This window comes from Babylonia areolata, chromosome 27 (genome assembly GCF_041734735.1).
Source record: "Babylonia areolata isolate BAREFJ2019XMU chromosome 27, ASM4173473v1, whole genome shotgun sequence".
NCBI lineage: Eukaryota > Metazoa > Mollusca > Gastropoda > Neogastropoda > Buccinidae > Babylonia > Babylonia areolata.
The window spans coordinates 29,126,067-29,151,224 of NC_134902.1; the positions used below are offsets into that span (position 1 = coordinate 29,126,067).

Consider the following 25,158-nt stretch of genomic DNA (forward strand, 5'->3'; position numbering starts at 1 on the left):
TTTTTATAAGACATAAAAAGACATGTTTCTGTTTCTATTTTTGTTTATAAATACATATAATGACAAAATCACATTTGTTTTATTATCTTTATAAATATATATATATATATATATATATGTGTGTGTGAAAGAACATTCACCTGAAGAAGATGACCACAAATAAAGAAAAAAAAAGGCTAAACAAAAACCTCTTTACAATCATGTCCTGAAAAAAATCAATGGAAAAAAACAACAACAAAAAAAAAAAAATACAGAGACTATGTCCTCTTGCAGCCATACCAGTGCCCTCCCCAAAAGCACTCAAACACTGGGCTAACAAAGGGACTAACATACCTAATGAGGCATAGTGCTCGGTGAAGTCTGTCAAGTAGTCTCGGAACTCAGCCGCTGATGACATGGCGAGAAGGAGGCGACTCTTCTTTCCACCAGCACCCACCTGCCAGTCATAACACTTGGTTCAAACACATTATTGAAACAGCCAGGCAACAGGATTGGAGGGCCAAAAAGAAGCAAAGGAAAAAAAACAAACAAACAAACAAAAAAACCCCACCTCATCATTAAAATATACATAGAATTTATCAAGTGAAAAAAAAGAAAAAGAAAAAAAAGGTGAGCAAGAAGAGGATCTTTCTTTCTTGATCTAACACCAAAGGTGTGGTATCCTTTTATATCTTACCAAATATGAAGTGAAACAAATTAGGTATAGGTAATAACTCATCCTCTGAAGATATCGGGTATGTCATTTATTTCTTCATTGAAATAACAAAAACAAAAGACATCATGAATCTAAAATAAATACCGAATTCAAAACTAAACTATGCTCTGGACAAAAAGATGTGTTACACATACTGACCGAAAATGATCCTTTAAAGTTCATTTATCCTTTTTCTTCTTGTTTTGCAGCCCCTTCTTCTCCCCCTCAACCCCTTTACCACTCCCAACATCCTCTCTCCACCATAACAAACACACAACTACTTTTCCTCAAATGGAAAAAAAAAAGTCAAACTCCACCTCGTTCTGGTTCTGAAAAAAAAATAAAATAAAATAAACACACACACCCCAACCCCCCCCCAAAAAAAAACAGAAAGAAAGAAAATGCTGCAACATCTCTGCTGACAAGCTGTGCTTTTAGTGTTTGAGGTGTTTAGGCATGCCAGCAACTCCAGATCTCTGATAGGTCAGACACGCCGATCAAGGAGGAGCACATTCCAGCACAAACAGGCAACAGGTAATCTGGATTATCAAGCTCCAATGCATACGAGTTATGAGCAATCTGCATCATCACCTGGAGGTGCGTCTGCAGCATTAATGCATTTTTATCTGGAACTGCGAATGATAGAATGTGGCCTGAACACCCCTCTTCAATTATAAATCTACCTTTTTTGCACCTGGATTTATTTACTTACAGCAGAAGACCGGAGGATTTTTGTTTCTCTCTCACAGAAACAGATTCACAGAAAATGCATGCATGAATACACACGCACATACAGAATGAAAGATATCACAATGCATATACGCACCACAAAGCTATTATAGTATTAATATTTTTAACTCACTCGGGACGACAAGTTTTCTCCCTTGCTTTTCCCCACAGACGGCCCATTTGTAAGGGTTTGGAAAAAAAATTACAAAAAATACAAAATACTGTGTAAGAAAATGAAACTTTCAGAACTGGTTTATTACGTGTTGAGCTAGTACATATAAAATAATCAAATTTCTCATCTTATTTTTACAGTTTTGCCATATGTAGAAAATACTGCCAATTTTTCACCCCGAATCACCATACCCATGCTCGCTTTCTGCATTAAATTCGCTTTCTTCTTCGTCATCATCCACCTCTTCAATGTCCGACCCTTCAGTTTGTAGCATTTCAAGTACTTCGGCAACCCTAAAACACTGCCGTCGCTGCCTTGTTCGCTTCACAACATTCTGAGAAGAGCCCGCTTTGCTAACAGGCTGGTACGCGAGCAGACGACTGGTCAGTGACTTTGTCAGCGTGTGTGCGAGACAGGCCACACATGCCGGGCTGACCAATCATACTGTTCAATTGTGGAGTGACCCAGAATAGCGCACTCTGCTTGGCTAATCACAAAATCACGTGTACAGCGCGTGATGGAATTTTACTTTCGAAGAATGCTATTCCATTCCTTGTCCAAATCCGAATACGTTTTGTGTAGGAATGCGTGAGCATTCCTTCGTCCGGAGAGAGTTAAAGGCCCAACTGATGGGTACAATGGAAGAGTGGGCAGAATATATATGGATCAGGGTCCTGGGTTTAATCATGGTATCGATGCCCGGTGGGTTGCGGGTTGAAGGTGGTCTTCTTCAGTTTTGCTGGTTTAGCATTAATATGTTAAGACTTGGAAGTTGAATCCTTGATATTCAATCGTTCATCTCTCTTTTACAATGGATCTGAATTTTCCTAGAGCAACTGGTACTGTAACAGAAAAAGTAGTGATTTACATGAACACATCACAAATCACACACACACACACACACCACAGTCAATAGATCACATGGTAAAGAAGGATTATGGAAGAGTGTATATCTTCACTCTTACCTCCGCCACCTTGATGAAGCGGCCACGTCGATTCTGCTTGACATCTAGATAAAATCGTTTGGACTGAATGTGAAGTGTGCGTGTAGCCAACTCCTGTTCTCCTGATCCTGTAACATCCAGCTCTGAAACACACACACACAAATAAAAATAAAGTCACTGCACATCACCTCGGCAACCATGAAAAAAACCATAAAACCTTTAACATGTCTGGGGACTATGTGTATATATATATATGTATATATATATATACATACATATACATATGTATAGATATAGAGATAGATACAGATATATATATAAATATTTCATATGCCTACCAACGCATACACACACCAGTGATCAGAGGTGGTGTATCCAAACGCACGAATTCATGTCCAATATTGTGTGGAACTGTAAGCATTTATGCATGAAAAGTGTATTCATATATGCGAGTACATGCATGTATAAGTTAACTCACTCAGTACGGCTAGTCCTCTCTTCTCCTCTACACAGACCCCTCGGATGTCCAGTGGGTGTCTGAATGACCCAACCTTTAGCTTCCGTCGTCAGAATTGTGGTTTTCTTTGTCAACATTTACCTCTTCAGTATAAGAGCCTTCTGATTGCAATATGTTGATGATGGTAATTGGGGTGAAACGCTGTTAACGTCGTCTCTTTTGCCGTTCGTATGGAGAGAGTTAATGCACATGGTTATGAATAAATCAAGTGATCTAGTGCAAATATCATAAATTGTAAAAAATTTCCACAACACACTATGCACGTATGCTGCAAGTCAAGTTGTCTGTATGTGTGCACACTGTTTTACTGTGCATGATATATATGAAACAAAATTTTCTATGACGCATTACAAACTCAACCCATTTTTCAAGTCCAGTTGTATGTATGTGTACACACACACACACACACACACACACATATACACACACACACACACACGTGCATGTTAAGCACACGGCAAAACTGAAAAAAAAAAAAAAAATTTTAAGAAAAAAAAGTGTAATTTCTAGATAAATAAATGGTCATGTGCAAAGTCATACTGACATGGTTATGCCATTAAACATCTTGGGAACACAATTTTCCAAGACTCCTCAAATGCCACCAAACTGATGACAACCTAAAAACAGAACCTCATAAGAATAATTATTGAACAGCACCATCATGAAGCCCGTCTCGCCTTGAGCCAAATGCCACCTGTCTGCACTGATCGCAACCCCAGCAGAGGACCCACAACCTGACAGGCAACACAACAAAGAACCCACGTCTGGTAACTGATCTTTTTCACTTTCTGTAGCCAAGGTGAGCCACTGCTTCTTAACTGAATCACCATGACAACCAGACAGCATGGGTTTGACTGACAGCGCTGTTGCCATCAAAACTAACTTTCATGAAGAATATGGGTGCCAATAACATACCTTTACAACATACTGTACACAGAGGCCACCTTGTTTTTTTTGGCTCAACTGTGTAAACAAAGTCAGTTTATATATTATATCCCGGTGTTCGGTTTGTGTGTGTGTGTGTGTGTGTCTGTGTGTGTGTGTGTGTCTGTGTACGCGCGCGCGCTCGCGCATGTGTATGTCTGTGTGTCCGTGGTAAACTGTAACATTGCCATTTTCTCTGGAAATACTTTTGTCTACCAATACCAGATTTGGCTAAAACATAGGAGGAAGAAAAGTCTTCAGTCATACAATTAATAGACTGAACATCTCCCAAATTTAACCATATTTCCGAATTATTAACGGTTTATTTCAGTGATGCTCGATCCGGATTCCAAAAACATTGATAGCCCTTTGAAGCTGCCCGAATGCAGGCAATGTTAGATAAGGACGCCATGACCTCGTTTTTCTCGTTCACAATTATAAGCAAAGAAATAGAAATTCTGAACAGAACACATGATGGAGTCTCCCGTCGGACCGACGAATGAGTAGGCAGGTAGGCTTTTCTGTTGGTGTGTGTCCTCGTATGAGAGAAGAGGCCGATTCTAGATGCGCAGCACTTCCCACAGATGTTGCAAGGGAAAACATCTCCAGAAGTTGAGCCCTGCTTCCTTCACTCACGCTTCTCCTTAATGGCCAGCATTCTCTTGTTTTCAAACATCTTTATGCCACTAGAGCAAAGCATCCTCCAGCGAGAGCGGTCAAGGGCATCAGTTTCCCAAGAAGCGATGTCTATGTCACAGGCTTTGAGGTTTGTCTTCAAGGTGTCCTTGAAGCGCTTGCAGGGTCTTCCAGTTTCGCGGTGGCCTTCCTTCAGCTGGCCATACAGTAGGATCTTCGGGATCCTGCTGTCTGTCATGCAGACAACGTGTCCTGTCCAGCGTAGCTGGCACTGGATCAGCAGGCTTTCGATGCTGGGAAGGCCACTCCTCTCTAGGACCTGGAGGTTGGAGACCCTGTCTTGCCACTTTATGCTGAGGATCTTTCATAGGCATCTCTGGTGAACCTGCTCAAGTTGTTGAATGTGACGGCGATACGTCGTCCATGTTTCACAGCAGTACAAGTTGGTCAGCACAACAGCTCTGTTTGATTTTGGTGATGAGTCTGATGCCTTTGTTGTTCCACAGCCTGTTGCTGAGTCTGCCAAAGGCGGAGCTGTCTTGGCAATGTGCAGTGTCACTTCTGCATCAAGGGCTCCGTTGCTGCATAGGATGCTGCCAAGGTAGCAAAACTTGTCGACTGACTTGAACTCTGTGTCACCGATCTTGATTGCTGGTGGGGGGGAGGCACTGGCGTTCTGTGAGCTAGCTGGTTGATACATGGTCTCGGTCTTGCAGGAGGTTGAGAACCTGTCCATAATGAACTACATGTCCTCATGGGTGTGTGCAGCAAGCGTGCAGTCATCAGCGAAGAGGAACTCTCTCAACAGTGCCTCAAACACCCTGGACCTGGCATGGAGTCGCCGCAAGTTGAAAAGTTTGCCATCTGTGCAAAATTGAATGTAGATGCCCCGGTCAGTCTTGGAAGGCGTCAATCAGCATGGCAGAGAAGAGAATGGAGAACAGTGTGTGTGCCAGGATGCAGCCCTGCTTCACTCCATTTACCACAGGGAACTGATCTGACATGTATTATCCTGTACTCTTGCCTATATGCCATTGTGGAAAGATGCAATCAGCTGGATTAGGCTCTCTGGGCAGCCGAACTTTAGGAGGATCTTCCACAGACCACGGCAGTTCACTGTGCCGAAGGCCTTAGTCAGGTCTACACAGACCATGCGGACCTCCTTGTTCTGCATCCGGCGTATGGCAAACACCATGTCACATGTTCCCCTGCCTGAGCAAAGCCACACTGTGCTTCAGGGATGACTCTGTTGGAGACATGGTCAACCAGTCTGTTCAGTATGATGCAGGCGAAGATCTTGCTGGCGATGCAGAGGAGAGAGATTCCACAGTGGTTATTGCAGGAAGTGCTCTGCCCAGCGGGCAAGGATGTCTTTCTTGTCTGTCAGGAGGGTGGTCTGGTCCAAGGCTCAGACAGGGGTTGACCCTGTGACTCTCGGCCCATACACAGCTCAGAGACCGTAATGGAAGGTCTTCATGTCGTGAGCATCAGCAGCGGACTGAAGCTCTTTGGATTTTCTCTCCCACCAGGTGTTCTTCATCTCACGCAGCCTCTTCTGTACGAGTTGCTTGGTTTGCAAGTACTGGTTCTTCTTCCTCTGGCAGTCTTTATCGGTAATGTGATCCTGATGCCATATATGCAGTGTGTTCAGGAGCTTGGAGATTCCACAGTCTTTCTTGTCAAACCAGTTTTGTGGCTCCTCTGTACAAAGCCAAGTGTCTCTCTAAAGGTGCTACATACCTCTTCTACATCAGTTGATGCAGGAATTTCTTGCAAAGCTGCTTGGATTGGCTGCTGCAGCACGTCCTTGGTGATAGGGAGGACTTTTGGCCATGAAGAGAAGTCCATGCTGACGCGGGCATTGAAACCCCCAAGGATGATCAGCCTGTCCTTTCTGTCTACCGCTGAAATGGTGTGGATGAGCTCCTCATAGAAGGCTTCTTTGATGTCATCAGGGTTGGTCATCGTCGGGGCATAGCAGCTGATGACTGTGGCGAAGCGATCCTTGGGCAGCTTCAGATGCAGGGTCATCAGCCTATTGTTTATCCCACGTGGACGGCTGTCAAGCAAGTTTGGTTTGTATGGCCTGAGGTTCCTGGGGTGCCTTCTGGCTTCCCAATGCAGTAGAAAGTGTAGCCCCCTCCAACTTCTTCAGCTGGGTTTCACCGGCAAATCTGGTGTCACTCAGGGCTGCTATGTCCACCTGGTAGCGATCAAGCATTCTAGCAATGAGCGCTGTGCGCCTTTTTGGTCTATCGTCTCTGTCCAAAAGGGTGCGAACATTCCAGGCACCCAGAGTCAGGGCATGACTCCTGGTTCTTTTCTTCTGTTGTTTTCAACCGCTAGTGTTGGATGTCCCAAGTAGGTGCAGTTTCCTACTAGGTACTATGTGAGGCAGCCTTTGTTTAGGGATCCTTTTATCTCCCCTTCCCCGTGTGGGGAGAGCAGTGCTGTCCCTAAAAAGGGCTGCTCTGACACTGTGGGAGGATATGGGCGCCGCATCTGCCCCGTCTATGTCAGACGACCATCACCACACAGCTGCCTGTGTGCAGAGTCATGACTAGGAACTGCCAGCAGCATCTTCTGCCTGTCCCCTTTACCACTTCTCCATCGCCGCAGGGCTTGGGAAAGCAGGGTGTTGAAGGGCTAGCTCATCATTCCGACATTTGCCTGGTTGACTGACCAGCACAGGTGACTTTTTTTTTTTTAGTGAAGAGGAGTTGTGCAGTCCCTTCCCCACTCTCTCGCCTACTGACGCTCACAGTCCCACAGGTGCAGATACTGCCAAGTGTAGAACGGCCTCAGCAGGTGCAGGTGTTTGTTTTTTTCAGAGTTCCGTCTCCTAGGACTTCCAGCCAAGGATAAGAGCTCCCCCTGCCCTTTGGTCATCCTCTTCCGCCTTCACAGCTGTTGGGAAAGGTTTCCTTCTCCCCTGGTCCGTCGTTGGGAGACTTCACATGCGGCAGGTAACTGGGTTACATGGTACCAGCAGCAAGGGCTATGCCTCTGACCTGACACATAGTGACACTAACTACATTACTGACATGTTTACTGCATATAAACATTCTTAAGTGGACACTGAATCAACTAGAAGGAACATAAAAGAAAACTTGAATTGACCGTTTTATGGAGATAGGTAAACCATGTCTACACTGGTCTGGGCAGATCTTGACAAAACATGTTGCAAAGCCTGATGCTATGACAACATCTCCTTTACCGCCAAATTAAAAGAATTTCTTCAATAATTATCAACTCGTTTACTGTATGTGAATATTTCAAAGTGGATACTTAAGTAACTAGAATGAACAGAAATAAATTAAGTGGATGGCGTTGCAGTTTCTAACGGTGAGTGTAAACAGGTTCTCGAACATGGATCTCTGCACATAAAACCGGCACATATTGCAGTGTTTAAAGCAATGGGAATGTGTCCTTTACCTCAGACTTCTTAAATGGCCGAGATATACCAAAATAACAATTCAAACAGTGTTATCACTTCGATTACCGCTGTCGATTTAACATGTTCAAATAATAATTTTTGAATGCCATAGTCGAAGCCGCATCAGCACAGTCGATAAAACCACTCATTCTTGATTCGAACATCATTGGTTCGAATCTGCGTGGACGCCCCCCCCCCCCCCCCCTTGTTTTTTTAACGCGAAGCTTTATATAATTATAATAATGAATAGAGAACAATTTCAACAAACTAATTTTTATAAGTTTCATTATCATTATCATCATTATGTTTTTCCTTCAAGTGTATACACAAGTGAGTTGAAGGCCTTGCCTTTCTTGTGTTTACAACACCCTCATTTGTGCTGTATATGTGAATACTGGAATCAGTCATTATATATGTGTGCATAAATATGTGTCTTTTGTGAGTGTGTGTATGTGTAAACAAATTTTACTTAAACAGGGTACTTAAAGAAGTGTGTTTTTGTTTTTTATGTGCACTGTGTGCATGTGTGAGTGTGTGCATGTTGTATGTGTGGAGGACAGGTGAGCAGGCATACACGATTGAAAGACAAACAACAGGTACACCTAAGGTTTCAGCAAAGTGGTGGTGGTGGAGTCGACGTAATGTGTAACTATTCTATTTCTAGTCCCTGAGTGCACAGCTGTGTGCATGTGTGCGCTTCTCCAGGAAGTCAAGATTCTGGCACTGAAGATGTGCTCTTATACCCGTTACAGCATTAAGCGAGTTGAAATACTGGGCTCGTCTCTTCTGATAAAAATACAGGGTTCTTCTTTGATTCATTCCTGTCCCATTCTCCATCAATAAAATGAAGTTACACACACACTCACACACATGCGCGTGCACACACACACACACACACACATATATATATATATATATATATCAGCAAACATGTATGCACTGCTTATCTTCGATCTGTGCCATAATCATTCATGTCAAAACCCAACAAACAATATTGACGAAAATTAATGATGTTTATCATCAATACTGCAAAGCTTAGTATTAGTGATATATCAAAATATATTTTCAAAAATTCTGGGACTGGGTGTTCTTTCATACTTTAATTCTATCTGAAATTTTAAACTTCGAAACTTCAATGATACAGTCCATCATACACTGTCATGTTATGATTCATAAACATTTTCCAAACTTATTCAAGATAAATAATTACTATGGGAAGGGGGTAGGGTTGGCAGAAAGAGTGGAGATGGGGTGTGATGGAAGTGGGGTAGGGAGTTTAAAGGTGTGGATGTGATCATAAAATCATCAACAAAATCTTCACCATTTCATTGCCAAAGCTTCCAAAGCATATAATGTGAAGTTGCTGAACAAGCACATTTCCCAACCACCCGTTTCTTTCTCAGTAGCTGGCATCAGTTTGCCACTAGCAGACACCTCCTTCAAGTTCCAGACGCTATCAATAATGAAAAGGCACGTCAGCCAGGCTGCATGGGAAAGCCTGCTGCTCTTAGAACACTGCTGGCTAGGTAAGTAAACTCACCTTCGCAACTGACGACTGAAACACAGTCACAGGCACTTCTAGTTCTACCACTGCCTAAAAAACTTGGCACAGAAAAAAAAATCTATCAGTCTATCAGTAGTCACCTGACAAAAGACGGTGAAGGAATGCTCTCATTGTCTCAAGAAGCGAGAGAGTGCCTAACTCCTTCAAGTACATTTTTAAAACAGCTGAAAAGTCTTTCCCTGATTGCCTATCTTATTACTTTAGATATTTAGTTCACAAGCATACACTGCTCTTTAACATTAAACCTCTCACAACCCCTTCAAATTGTACTGGTCAATATATTCTTTTCTGAAGTTTAGGACTCTCTAATGAGTTTTTGTCTGACTGAGGACTGATTTCTTTTTCTTTAACATCAAGTACATCTTTGTCAGGAAACCAGAAAAATGAAGTTGTAAATTCAGCAGTGTCAGTTTTAGATAAAAACAGCTGATACAGTATGTAACATGCAGTATGTTTCACTTTGTTTGAAGTAAAACTGAAACCTCATTATTAATCACCAAAAATTTGAAACTGCTGTAAGAGACTGTTTAACATAAAAGTCATGTACAATAAACCCTCTGTGTGTGTGTGTGTGTGGTTGTGTGTGGTTGTGTGTGTGTGTGTGTGTGTGTGTGTGTGTATGTATGTATGTATGTATGTGTGTGTGTGTGTGTGTGTGTGTGTGTGTGTGTGTGTGTGTGTGTGTGTGTGTGTGTGTGTGTGTGTGTGTGATCTTATTAACAGACAGGAGGGAAAATGGGAATCAATGGGTAATTTACCATGATATTAGCTATGAAAAAAAACAAAAGCCCACACAACTCAACTTCCACATGTTTACAAAGTGTGGGTCTATCAATTTATAAAGATTCTTGTGCTGGCCTACACATACAATAAATCCATGTACATTATGGCAAGGTGACAGCCACACTATTTGGTTGGGTAAAAACTGATTTATATAAGCTTCTCAACTCCATGACAACAGAAGTGGAACATGCATGTATTATTTTCCTTCTTCTTTCAGCATGGGTATGAAATGATTATATTGTCAATGGGCAGAATGTGAAATGACTCCACCAACTTCATAATTTTGTGAACATTTTAAAATTCTCCTCAATCACTAACATAGACCTAGTTGTGCGTAACATTGTGATGGCAGCTTTTCAAATTCCACAACTATGAACTTTTAATTCCCACAATGAGCTGATGGTCAGTTTTAGCAATGTATGTAATGCATCAGAATTTTTGTCAATAATGCTAAACATATACATCCCCCCCCACCCCCACCCCCCAAAAAAACAACCCAAAATCTATCTAACATGCACTTACTGTTGTCATGATGGATGTACATCACACTGTCCAACTTCCACTGCCTCTGTACCACCCTCGTAAGTTAAAAGAAGACTAGTAATTGCTTCACTGACTGCTTCAGCGTAATCAAAATATCAGAGAAATCTGTGTTTTTTTCATGACAGCTGAAATTTTAAACTGTTTTAATCTTTTTGATGATCTGACATATCATTACACATATACATTTTCAAAAACTATCATCATAATCATGACTACTTCAGTCAGTGAATGAGTGATTCTGCAAATTTATGCAGATTCACATGTGCAAGTCTCATTTAGATTAAAATCTTGAAGTTTAAGACTGGCTCAACATAACTATATCAACACTTTGAATGGAAAAACCTTATCTGGTTAGTTTGTTTCAGTAATTTGAGCACTTCAACAATCATCTTTAAAAAAATACATGTGGTTGATTGGTTCTACTTTTAGTAATCTGAACACTTCTGACTATCATCTTCAATCTATATTCCGTCTTTTCAATTTCCTTTTTCCATATCATCTAATTTTATCCATGTGTCACACCAATGCTGATTTGTTAAGTATCTCAAATCTGTTTGAACAGAAAACTTTAGACAACTTGACTCAGAAATATTATTCTGGGGAAAGTACACAAGAAAGAAAAAAAAAAGCAATACTCAAACCAATCCGTCCACTCTATCTACTAGTAGAAGCTATTTTTAAAGCACTTCACCTTTTTTCCTTCCCACCCAGTCTGAGCAAATACCGGATGTGTATTGATTATCCCAATAAAATATAACCTGAGCAGATTTTTTTTTTTTCTGGGGGAAAAAAGATTGATAAAAAAAAAAAATGAATATGTCATTTGAAATCAAAATATACAATCCAATTCCAACAGGAAAATCTGAGAATAAATCTGGTTGTTTATGGCTGATTATACTCTTTTTCTGTAGCAAAAAGTAGCAATTTACTCCCAATTGGAAAATCTGAGAATAAATCTGGTAGTTTATGGCTGATTATACTCTTTATGTGCAGCAAAATGTACAGGCTTAGAGACACCTGCATCATAAATAACGGCAGAACTCGATCATTTAACATCAAAACATAAAAAGCTTCTAACCAAAGTGAGTCTCCAGCAACAAAGGGACTTCATACAAATAGACAAATAACCACACAAAAAAGTAGCAACACAAAAACCACCCTGACTAGAAATAAAAAGGAAGGGATTTTAAAGACTACAAAAGGGAGGGGCTCAGAGAGAGCACCTTGAGTGCTGCACAATTCAAACCCATGATCATCAGATTACCTCTTTACACGCCAGACAACTCCAGTCATACATTACCACTCACTCTAAACCTGAGCGCCATGAGAAACATAATAGAAGGGCACAGATAATACAACAACTATTGAGGTTTTCTGTTTCATCTGAAATCTGCACTGCTGCCTCCGTTAACACCTAGTATAAAAAGAAGAATTTGACCTTTTCCTGAATGGCAGCAAACCTTTTTAGCTCAGACTGAAAAGGCAAGATAATGACAGGGTCCACGGAGTCGAAGGTCCTGCTAAAGTGCATGGAAAGGAAAAGATTTGCAGTGAGATTATAAATGAAATCCTCTGTTATACAAACAAAAAAAACAACAACAAAACCCCAAAACATTCTAATAACGCACTCCAGTGTTGCTGACAGCCCTTTGCACTTACCCAAGGCTTTTTTTTTCTTTTTTGTGTGTGAAAGTTCACAGAAAAAATGCAGCTTTTTTTCATTCATAATTTGTTTGATGTAACTTGACAGGATGCAAGGGCAATATAACCTGTGTAATTAAAACCAAAACCAAAAAACTGAAACCATGAAAGAAAAAGAAACATCCAACTAAAAGTCAAACAATACTTTATTCATATTTCAGTCAAAACATTGTTGTGGGATAATAGCGATTGTGTGATTCTATGCAGACTGGATGAAGAAAAAACATGTAACTGGCTGTAACACACACAAAAAAGGGGGGAAAAAAAGAGATCAGACTCACTTGTATACAAGTAGTACACAGATTGACAATTTGATTGTCAAAGTTTGAAAAATAAGACTAAATTTATGTCCAATAGTCAATACTGCTGACAAAACCCAAAAGAATCAGAACATGTAGTGATGTACCAATAAATCATAAACAATTTATTGGTACATGTTTTGATTCTTCATGGGTTCTTTGTGACTTTGTGTGGTCTCCTGTGAGAAGACATCTGGTGACCTGATACCAGTTGCCGCCTGTGGACTGCTCTTGCAAAAATTGCCACAGTTTGAGCCCATGTCAATATGTGTGTTTGTGTATACATCACATGATTGTGGGATTCAGGGTGAGTGGCCTCAACATGTCACAGACAACATGTAAATCATGACTGGACATCATAGGACTAGGAGTCAGGACATCTGCGCAAAGTGACTAAAAATCACCTTCACCCATCCCATAACCTAGTGGAGGGTCATCGGGGCAACGGAGATGATTTCCAAACTAGTTCTCTCTATTGGTTCCCCTTGCAGCTCTGGGAATATCGGAAATTCAGGTCTGTCCATTCTTTGATGTTGCCACATTTTCTTTTGCCCACCTCTCTTCCTACTGGCTGGTACAGTGCCCTGCAGAATAGCCTTTGCAAGCCTGCCGGATCTTGTGATGTGTCTGTACCATTTAAGCTTAGGAATTAATTTAAGCTTACCATGATGACGCTTAGGAAATCATCTTTATGTCCAATGGCTTGGGTGATCTTCTGGCAGACCTCAGTGTTTGTGACTTGCTCAGTGTATGAGAAGCCTTGTAGCTTTTGGCTTGGATTTTCTTTGGTAGTTTGGCAGTGAGAGTCCATGTAATCAAAGCATAGAGAAGCACTGATCGAACCAGTGAGCTCAGCAGTTTAACTTCAGATCTCAACAAGTTGTTTTTGTCTCTCCAAATGGGCTTCAGTCAAGTAAGTGCTGCTCTAGTCTGAGCTATCCGCAACATGATTTCTGGTTTGGAGCCTTCATCTGTGACAACTGCACCCAGGTACTTGAACCTAGATACTGTTTCTGAAGACAGTGATGCGGTTGGTGTTATTCATCATGGTCTTTGTCTTTTCTGCACTGATTTCTGTTCCGTATGGCCTGGATGTGATTTCATGTCTTTCTACCATGCTGGAGAGTTCAGTCTATTTCCTGCCAAGCAATCAATGTCATCGGCAAACCAAAGATTTGTACCAGTTCTGCCTCTGATGGTGTCAGAGCCCTCATGGTCTTCCAATGCATCCAACATGATACATTCTGGGAGTATGCTGAATAGTGTAGGGGATGGTAGAAAACCCTGTCTGATTCAACTGTTGTCCTGTTCCAATGGAACATATGAGGAGGACTGCACTGGTTGCCTTGTTGTACAGTTGTTGGATAACTTGGATGATGTTGGAGCTGATGTATTTTCTCATGGTCTCCCACAAAGCCTCATGCCACACTGTGTCAAATGCTTTCCTGAAATCTACAAAGACATGGTACAGAGGTTATTGGTGTTGAAGGTATTTCTCACATATCATTCTCAGATTGAAAATCTGTTCTGTGGTGCTGCATCCAACTTGGAAGTCCCCTTGTTCTTCAGTGATGATTTTCTCAGCTTCAGCTTTCAGTCTCTTCAAGACGATTTTCAGTAGCACCTTGCTTGGGTGGCTGATATGGCTTACTGTGGCACAATTAGTGGTTTCCTTTCTTTGAGAGTGTAATAACTAGTGTGAATGTGGACTAAAAAAAAAGGAAATAAACTTTTTTTTTCCACATCTGATTAATGAATACTGTACATCAGTATGATAAAGCTTAATAACAACTTTATGCTCAGCTTCACTGATAATTGATCATTCCAGTCCAAGTTCAGTTTATTATATAGGGACTTACTTTGTTAACTCATGGAATTCCAACTACTAGACATGGGGTACTTTCAGTTCACATTAAAAAAACCCAACTAAATTAAAAAAATTGCAACACTGAATAAATATTCACTCTTCAAGTTCAAGATTTTCTCCAGATGAATATCACACATTTGTATTTGTTCACTCTGAAACAGCTTTCAGTTTTACTACTCCTGTTGTTAATTAGTTCATTAATTAGCCTATTCTTCTTCAAAAGTTTCTTCGTCTCCCCATTTAGTGTTCATACAGTCAAATAAATATATATATAAAGGATTTTCCAAATATACAACACATTACAAGAGTTGTTGCCCAGCTTTTCTGAACTGCTTCTTCAAGTTCTTGCAAACATTAACACTGTCATGAAACATCCTCTGCAGTTGGCAACAGGGGATTGCAAGGCCAATGGAAGAAATGGTTTTGGCCATCACTTGCTTTTGAAACAATCAAATACTGTACAGTACTGTCAGTAGTGTACCTCCCTTGTCATTTGTCAGCATGTTTTGGATTTAAAAAAAAATCATATAACACTGTCCTCCTTTTCAAAGACTTGTTCTTTTGTTGGCAACTAATTTAAATGTTTCATGCCACTTGTCCATTGTTGAACTCCAAAACTTGAGTCCAAAAATGTCTATACAGGATACTCAAATTCTTACACTTAACAACTGCTGTCCGCCAGTTGTCTGCAACTAAGAGGTGGAGAAACACACATTGAAATTAACAGAAAGTTGCTATGACCTTTCCTACTAACAGTCTGAGTTTCACTGAAGCAAGATCGCTCAGGGAGGCCCAAGTTCAATAATCCCTGGGGTGTACAGATCCACTTACCACATTTCATCAGATTAAAACATATCATTTTTGAGAAATGTGCAAAAATAATAAGGAATCTTCCATGACCTTATAACCTGAACCAAGGAAAGTTAAGATGATCTATGATTGTTAGACAATTACATAAATATTCTTTTTATTGCACAAAATGATAGATCTACTGCTTCAAGCTGTATGGATATCATTATCACTATATCAGTCTCAGCTTGCAAAAAAGCACTGCCATCAAAACAACTGCATGCACAACTTAAACTTACAATTTTTTTTTTGTTTTTTTTTGTTTTTGGTCAACTACAAACTAGTCATATAGAATGAGAATGGCCAGCCATTTCTCTCAATGACAGCCTTGGAGGCCCTGAGGCATATACTGATAAAGGTATTTTGTGACTGAAAAATCCTTGGTATGGCACCTTAATCAATGAGTAGTGTGTACATCTGTGTGTTGTTGGAAAGCAGGGGAAATGAGTGGACAAGAGAGGATGTTACCAGTAACATCACTGACTATTGGAGGACAAGAAATGGACGAGAAAAGATAACAATGGTCATGGAAGCCGTAACTATATAATATACTGGATTACACTGTCAAACGAGACTCAGGTGTTATAAAGTCATGAAAGTTTTCATCACTGACACAGTGACAAAAAAAAAAAAAAAAAGTTATTGACATAGTTTATCATTTCCTACTAATTCACAGTTAATCATTTCCGAGTAATCATAGATATTTGCTGTACTCAAGATGGAGAAAAAGGAATGTGAGGAAGACCAAGGGAGACATGTTGCAGAACAGCTGAAAAAGAAATGAAAGAGAATGTCTGCATCTGCAGGAAGCTAGCTAAAACAGCACAATATTGGTAACACTGAAAATCTGTGCGTCCAGCCATTGTTGTATACCACAAAGCATGAACAGCATTAAGCCACTTTTTTTTTTAAAACAGAGTATTAGAGACTTGCTTGAATTCAGCAAAAGCACAGCACATGACAGGTAACTTTGAGTCTGACTTCATGATATTCTCTTCTTGTACAGGATTATAAACTCATCAATTTTCTGAATGCCAGTGCTAAAAGCTCTGAGCTGTTATTCTTTTCCTGAAACATTTGCTTTACATTATAACCTTACCCTAGATGTGCACTTTATTCAGAAAGGTGGCTGCTTAGTGAAGTCCCATTAAAGTTTAAACATTCAATGTTGATCACTATCATGACTATGCAACATTACATAAAAAATACAGCCTACCATTGTACCAGCACATGAATAAGCACTACACACTTACTATCAATACTTCACAGTATGCAGAGCTTATCATACTGATTACAATGTTTACAGTTTACACAAAATACATACACAAGAACACGCATAAATACAGATATATAAATCATAGCTTAATACACACTCCTCACAACTACCCAGCCACTTTCAGAATCAAATGCTATGAAATATTTTGAAATATTTTTTTCAAAAAGAATGCCTCATTCTGTGTAATTATTAAGCAAGTCATTATTTGAAAAGAAGAAGAAAGACACACACACACAAATGCTTGACTCGTGTTAAATTTTTTCTTCTTCTAATCTTGCAAAATATTTTGATCAATTTCACAAATGCCATTTAATGTGAAAACATATATGCACATGTGTGCTCACACATACACACTAGACACAAAGTGCACTTAGAACATGTGCACAAATGCACTATTCTTACCACTCTCAGTCAAGTTTGTGTATCCACACCACACTTAACCCCAGTTATTGGAAATACTGATTAAGCGATTAATTTTGAAGTTCTACTTTCTACAGTGTTTCGTTGTTTCAATCATCATAATGCATGAGAGTATTAAGAGCACAATGAGACTCTTATCTGCACAAATTAATCTTTTTCCTCGTTTTCATTCACTGACAAGTGACACAATGATGATGACATTTTCTGAAAAATCCAGGAAGTTTACAACCATCATAAGTTATTGGTTATTCTTCTGTGGATGCAAATACAAATATTTTATCTACACTAAATGACAGTTCAAACTGATGCAGATAAGTTTTGACACAGACTGTGGAAAGAATTTCAGGTAAAGGGCTTTTTCTATGTTAAAAAACAACAACAAAAAACAACAAAAAACAACTTAGGGGTCCCATGAACTCTTGCTATAATTCTAAGGGGTCTCAGAATGTCACTCCAATAATGTACATTCCAATCATATCTGCACTGCAACAAATAAAGACAGGCAAACCTTCTACTTCTAGTTAGCCAAGTAGCGGTGAAGGGAAAGAACTCTTCGTAATGGCTGATTATCCTATCATCAGACTGCAGCTCCTCACATCCCGAATTTTCACTCTTTTTCAGTTTTATGTATTCATTCGATAAATCTTTTTTTCAACATCTCAAAGTTTCAGTTTCAGTTTCAGTAGCTCAAGAAGGCGTCACTGCCTTCGGACAAATCCATATACGCTACACCACATCTGCCAAGCAGATGCCTGACCAGCAGCGTAACCCACTGCGCTTAGTCAGGCCTTGAGGGGGAAAAAAAAAACCCATCTCAAAGACTGTTGATAAACATGCAGTGTGTCCTTTCCACTTTCAAGGTACCAGGCAGTCACGTTTATGCATCATGAGAAGTCCAGAGGTGTGTCCAAAAAGAATGCTTGAAGTAGAAGTGCAACAAGTTGATAATTGATATATAAAACATGTAATCAATAAGAGTCAAAGAAAACTGTAAATTTCTCCAGCCAAGCTGACTGATCACAGTATCTTCAGCAAGAATTATGAAACAAAGCAGAACCATCTGAAATTATGTGTAAGCTCTGCAGAATACTAAACTATCCGAAGATGATTTTCCTGTTACTATTTTGTAATCTTGTTATACAGCGACTTAAAACATACTCACACACACAGGAGCCACTGGCAATTGCCTTATATTGTAAATAATAAGTTATTTCTTTTATAAATATCAACGCTTGATTGACATAAGGCCATGTCAGTAATATATACATGTTTTTGCTTTTGCTTAAAATTATAATCAACTCAAACAGTTGTCTGAAGCAAGTCAACAATGCATATATAATTTTTTTTATATCATCTTTAAAAGTTAAATCTCCAGGCATTAACTTTTATTTTGAAGTTACAGAAAACAAAAACAAAGTACAAATGGTAGCAGAGGTATATAATATCAATAAATAAAGTCTAGTCACAACTAAGCAAAGGCTGGTATCTGAACAGTCATTCAACAGAAGCACAATCAACTGCACAGCATAAAAGGTTGAAAAAACAGTTTGCATCGACTACACACACACAAACACACACACATATTTTTATGCTTTTTGTGTTCAGCACAACTGTGCACTGTGCAGCAATGCCAAGCCAGAAGAGTTCTGTAAAGATCCCTCTCCTTCCCTCCTGATCCCTATTCTCCAACCCCCTGAAATCACCTTTCAGGACTCAATTCTTAATCAATCAATCCACCTGTCTTCTGGTTGACAACTGTCAAGTAGGTGGCATGCAAAACATAACTTCTGTCCTGTCACTGAAGAAGTGACCAGATAACACACTGATTTGGTGGACAGCGCTGAAGTCAATTGCCTTTTGGCCTTGAGGCTACACTGAAGCCACTCCCACTTCTTACCTGCTCTTGCACAGGCAGTGTTCTCTGCAGCCACTGGCCATAAAATACCTGCTGTGCGATCAAACTGTTGGGAATTCACTTTTACTGTCTGTTAAACTTAAACTATTCAACTATCAGCCCCAATTTTTTTTCTGTGACCTTGGCAAGGGGCACAACTAGCGCTCGAGGAGGATAACACCAAAACAAACCTGACCTACAAAAAAATTGACAGCTTGCACTTCCTATTGCGCAGTCATCGACTGTAATATTAATCTTGCTCTCTTGGTATGGGCACTATTCTTCAAGGCACAGCAAAGTTACTGAGTTCACAAGGTATGCGATTTAGAGATGAAAGTATCAGGTGGTTGCATGCTTCTGATAATTAGGCAGTGGTTGGAGTTTGCGATTGATGGTTGGAACGCCATGTTGAATTTCTGCTGACCAGTGGTGCTCAACACACCTGGCACGCTCACGTTCCCACGGCCATATCGCGCGATTAAAACATGACTGAAATGGAAAGATCAGTGAGAAAAGCAAAACATTTCATGAAAAATTCCTTCACCAATCTCTGATGACGCAGGATCCTTAATTTTTTTCCAAGGAAACTCTGACCCGGTCACAGAAGGAGCGAAACGAAGCATGTTAAACAACATCACGGAATGCTTCAGTTAATCGGTAAAAGCATATACTCTATGTGCATCTAAAAGTTGAATGTATATTCTAATAATCAAACACAATTACTACCGTACCTTGAGCCTGCGGCTGTTGCTGCTCGTCACCACTCTCTCGATCCGACATGGTGCAACCCTACCAGTACACAGATCCCAAAGCCTCCTTCTGAACCTCATGAATTATTCATTACGTCACGTTCTGCGCAGGCTTCGTGGCAGTTGATAATGTATCTTCCAACATTGTTTTACTTTGGGGAGACCAGTTTTTCCTGTGGATTTAATTTGTCTTATTAAGTTTTTGTGTTAATATTAATTCTATGCTAAAAATGGTAATGCATATCTCCATAACATCATTATTTTTGACGCATCTCATATTGTGTACAGATGTGGTCCGTCGACTGAAGTGAACGGTTTGACGGAAGCAGCATTCGCGGAAACGGGGAAACAGTGATCAGAGGAATGTGATGCGTGGGGGAAGAGGACAGATAACGGTGTTCAAAGTGCAGTTCAGTACTTGGTACCGTGTATTCAACAGGTTTACGAACTTTTATACAATATCGCAGTGCAAGCATGAGCACCGCCATACATCTTCTGCACGTCTTTCCAACAAAAGAGCTGCACTGCACAAAGAGAAAGTAGGCCTCTTGCGGCATGCTCACGTATTGATTCGCAGGTGAGAACGCACCACAGTTATTGGTTGCAACGGCTTGGCGACAGTGGGCTCTTATCGTCAGGAAAGATCAGGTTTCAGAAGTATACTGATGCACAGACGATTTTAGGCCTACAACTGACTCAGTCAGGTGTCAAAGACAACTTGAGATCCATATCCACAGTATGTGTGGGACAACGCATCTGCTGACCGACAAAAGCACGAAGAAGCGGTACAATCTTTTAAGGTTCTCGGTGTTCTCTGCGTGTGCGCGCGACACACACACACACACGCACACACACGAGAAAGATTGGGCCGGGCTCGTTATCAGTGATCGTGGTTCGCGGGCTGCATATGAGTATTACCGTCAGAATGACAAAAGAACGCCGCAGCAGGCGACATGAGTGCAGAGTGACATAATCTTGAGGACTGCTATTCAAGTTAAATAACTCAGTGATATTTTGAGGGCACTGGACAACTTCTGTTTTACAAAAGCAATCTATTCTGTTCCTCAGTCGTGAATGCCGGATACTTATCTGAGTAAGATATAATAGCCGTGATGCCGGCTGGAGAGATATTGGACTGGATAAGACTTCTTCAGTCTTTTAGTTAAAAAGAGAGACGGGGAGATAGAGAGAGAGAGCGGCTGAGAAAAGAAAATGTCAGTAGGCTAGACGGTTGTAGATTTACATATAGGGACTAACTGAAAATGACGGATTCTCCTTTTGGCGGCCCTCAGTTGTATGCCCATGTTGTATTTGTATATCAGTCCTTCACTACTATATGATTATTTTTCAAGTGTCATGTCAAGCACCTTTTGAAGAAGTAAAAAAAAAAAAGACTTTTAGGGGTTGTATGGATTTGATTGTGAGTTGAATAATTTATCAACTGAATATCTGTTAAAAATGCAACACACACACACACACACACACACACACACACACACACACACACACACAACTAGGATGCTTGGGGTATTTTTGCAACAGAACATTTTTATCAGTTCTTTGACAAAGTTACAATTCCAAGACAAAACCATCTGCATGCAGAGAATGGCTATGCTTTGTTTTATTCATTTGTTTACAGTTATTATATCTATTTTCATAGGTTTCATCATTTGAAGAGAAAGTATTTTCTAAACCGATATAATGGTCAAAACTACATATACTAAATCCGACTAACAGAGACCAAACTTTCGACACCAAAATCTAGACTAAAGAATAGACTAGAGATGGAAGGGGTGATGTCTTGCGGGAAATATTCAAGACTTTGAAATGGATTAAAATGTAAACGTATGAAATTTCCTGAACTCATCACTCATTGATAAAGCCGGGGGATAAAAGGGGGGGGGGGAGGTGGGAACGATGGAAATATCGAATGTAGCAGTACAGAAACAAGTCAGTTTCTTTTACAGTAGCATGAATGAATGACATTGTTCATCATTATTAAATTGTGAATACCAGCACATGTAAAAATCTTATTGATGAGCGGAAATCCATAACATGACCATCACCAGTTCCTATAAATGGTCAGTGCGCTTTGAACTTGCTACTCGTGAGGACAGCACTCGGTAGCTCAACAGCCGATATTTATCAGTTATTTATGCAAACCGGTAGTCTGTGCAAAACTATGTCAAACTTTCAAGTTCTCATCTTTCAAACTTCTTTTTGAACAGCTGGGGAATATAAGCATAGTTCACTGATAGGTCTTTTGGGTTAAGCCATGTATCTAGATTAAAAAGTGAAAGAATGAACTATGTCAAACTTTCAAGTTCTCATCTTTCAAAAAGTTCTTTTTGAACAGCTGGGGAATATAAGCATAGTTCACTGATAGGTCTTTTGGGTTAAGCCATGTATCTAGATTAAAAAGTGAAAGAATGAACTATGTCAAACTTTCAAGTTCTCATCTTTCAAAAAGTTCTTTTTGAACAGCTGGGGAATATAAGCATAGTTCACTGACTGATAGGTCTTTTGGGTTAAACCATGTATCTAGATTAAAAAGTGAAAGAATCAATTCATTACAGAAAAAAATCGCCATTATGTCACAGAAAACGGAAAATAAAAACCAATAAAAGAAATAAATAATCGTGTCTGACCCAAAAAGGTTAGACTACGATTTCGTGAAAAGCTGCTATGAAAGAGAGAGATAAGACTATAACTAACAACAGAAAGAAAGAGGCTCAAGACCTTTATGATCAGTTTGTGTGCCCAGTTATTCAGGCCAATAACCACATCAGATTTCCTGCAGACCTGGGTGCACCTTCGACAAGCATACAGTTAACTTGACCAAATCGAGGGGAAACACACAGAGTAAAACTGAATAATTTTCTTTTCTTTTTGTTTCATAGGAAGGTGGCAGAATGGTTAAGACGCTCAGCTGCCAATACAGAGAGTCCGTGAGGGTGTGGGTTCGAATCCCGCTCTCGCCCTTTCTCCTAAGTTTGACTGGAAAATCAAACTGAGCGTCTAGTCTTTCGGATGAGACGATAAACCGAGGTCCTGTGTGCAGCACGCACTTGGCGCACTGAAAAAGAACCCATGGCAACGAGAGTGTTGTCCTCTGGCGAAATTACGTAAAATGAAATCCACTTTCATAGGTACACAAATATGTAAGCATGCACTCAAGGCCTGACTAAGCGCGTTGGGTTATGCTGCTGGTCAGGCATCTGCTCAACAGATGTGGTGTAGCGTGTATGGATTTGTCCGAACGCAGTGACGCCTCCTTGAGAAAGTGAAACTGAAACTGAAACTGTCCAGTCCAGCCCTCCTCTCGGGATCTGTTTGCTGACTGCCCATTGCCACAGCTCCACGAGTCGTATTGTCTGACCACCGGATGTTAATACAAGAGAGGCAAGGCCTTCAAGACTCACTTGTGATAAATTAAGTCCCCTAGCATTAATTACAGAGTAATTTCCCTTTTTTTTTTTAGTATCTGCACCAAAACGTTTGCAAAAATAAATAAAAATTCCATGCTTAGCAAAAGAAGTTCCTGTTTGAACAAAAAAATGATAATAATGACTCCTCTTGTTGTTGTGTCAGAATATGAGGTCAAGGTGCTAAGTTTAGAGAATACAAAAAATATAAATATAACAGTAAATGCAGTTTGCATATAATTAGGTCTTCTTTTATTTTTTTGTGCTCATCCCAGAGGTGCAATATTGTCTTAAACAAGATGACTGGAAAGAACTGAATTTTTCCTATTTTTATGCCAAATTTGGTGTCAACTGACAAAGTATTTGCAGAGACAATGTCAATGTTAAAGTTTACAACGGATACACAGACACACGGACACACACACACACACACACACACAGACAACCGAACACCGGGTTAAAACATACTCACTTTGTTTACACAAGTGAGTCAAAAATGCACCGCAGACAGGTGGAAATAGCAATCTGTTGTTTCCGCTGCGCTATAGGATGTATTATATGGACATAATTATCAGGAAATGGTTTTACTTCAAGTTATGCTGTGCTCTGGCCATCTTCTTCAAGCTGCCAATTTTCAAAACATCTACACCACCTGACAGATTCATAGGACAGAGTTTATTGCTCTCGTTTATGCTTAGAAACGGTTGATTGAGCTCCATAAGTTTACAGGTTTTCCGCCATATCTTCTTGAGCTGAGTCAGTGTATGCTGTTCGGAGGCAATTGCGATCTTTTTCGGTTTTTTTGTTGTTGTTGTTGTTGTTTACAAATAGTGCTGCTGATGCTGTTTGTTTGTTTTTTGTTGGTTTATTTTTATTTTTTGTTGTTGTTGTTTTTGTTTTTTTAGCTTGGATTCGTGATCATGTTGGCCTGAAAAAAAATTCTGAAAGATTATAACATTTACTGTAGTTTAAACATAGACTGCGTTATTGGCTATGGAAAATAGCGTAGTCCTGATGGGCATGGCTTTTCATGAAATTTGGACACTCAGATCGAACGCCGGTGACTGACGTTATTCACATCATTGTGGAGATGAACAACACTAAGGCCCTAAGGCCGTATATGCTTTGAGGACTGTTCAGATTTGTTATTTATTTATTATTATTGTTATTATTATTATTACTGCTACCCCTTTTTTATATATTATAATTAGTATTTATTTATTTATTTATTTACTTATTTATGTACGCTTATCTATTATTTATTCACCTTTTTTTTTCTCGCAATGCCTGATTAAGCGCGTTGGGTTACGCTGCTGGTCAGGCATCTGCTTGGCAGATGTGGTGTAGCGTATATGGATTTGTCCGAACGCAGTGACGCCTCCTTGAGCTACTGAAACTGAAACTGAAACTCAGATTTGTCCATGTAATGGGGTTATTTCCGAGGCTCCTAGCTTGGCATCCTTCCGACAGGAGCCCCACGAGCAATCGTCATTTTGAATTACTATCCTCTTCCCACAAGTATAGGGCCTACGAAAGTAGCAGCTGTACCGGATGGGGCTTGTCCCAAATGGACCGCTACGGTAGCCGGGTTTGCCTAACTGGAGACGTGAAAAACTGGGGTTCTCATTCTCTCTCTCTCTTTTCCGTTGTTTTTTTCTAACTTATATTGACTTTTTTTGCAGTTCGATTTCTTTTCAGTTTCCTCACAGGCAGTGTTATTGTTTTATTTTACAGTG

At 40.0% G+C, this 25,158-nt stretch overlaps 1 protein-coding gene across 4 annotated transcripts in view; it reads right to left on the reverse strand.

Moving 5' to 3' along the window:
- The window catches only part of LOC143301642 (transcriptional regulator protein Pur-beta-like), a 33,593-nt gene extending 13,515 nt beyond the window's left edge, over nt 1-20,078 (reverse strand). For all 4 annotated transcript variants that reach the window (XM_076616070.1, XM_076616068.1, XM_076616069.1 and 1 more), the window contains exons 1-3: nt 19,980-20,078; nt 2,561-2,682; nt 334-436 (exon numbers count right to left, since the gene is read on the reverse strand). In XM_076616070.1, the coding sequence (XP_076472185.1) occupies nt 334-436; nt 2,561-2,682; nt 19,980-20,028 (274 nt within the window). In that variant the 5' untranslated portion in view covers nt 20,029-20,078. The remainder of the gene's footprint in view (nt 1-333; nt 437-2,560; nt 2,683-19,979) is intronic.
- Between the last annotated feature and the right edge of the window lie 5,080 nt (nt 20,079-25,158).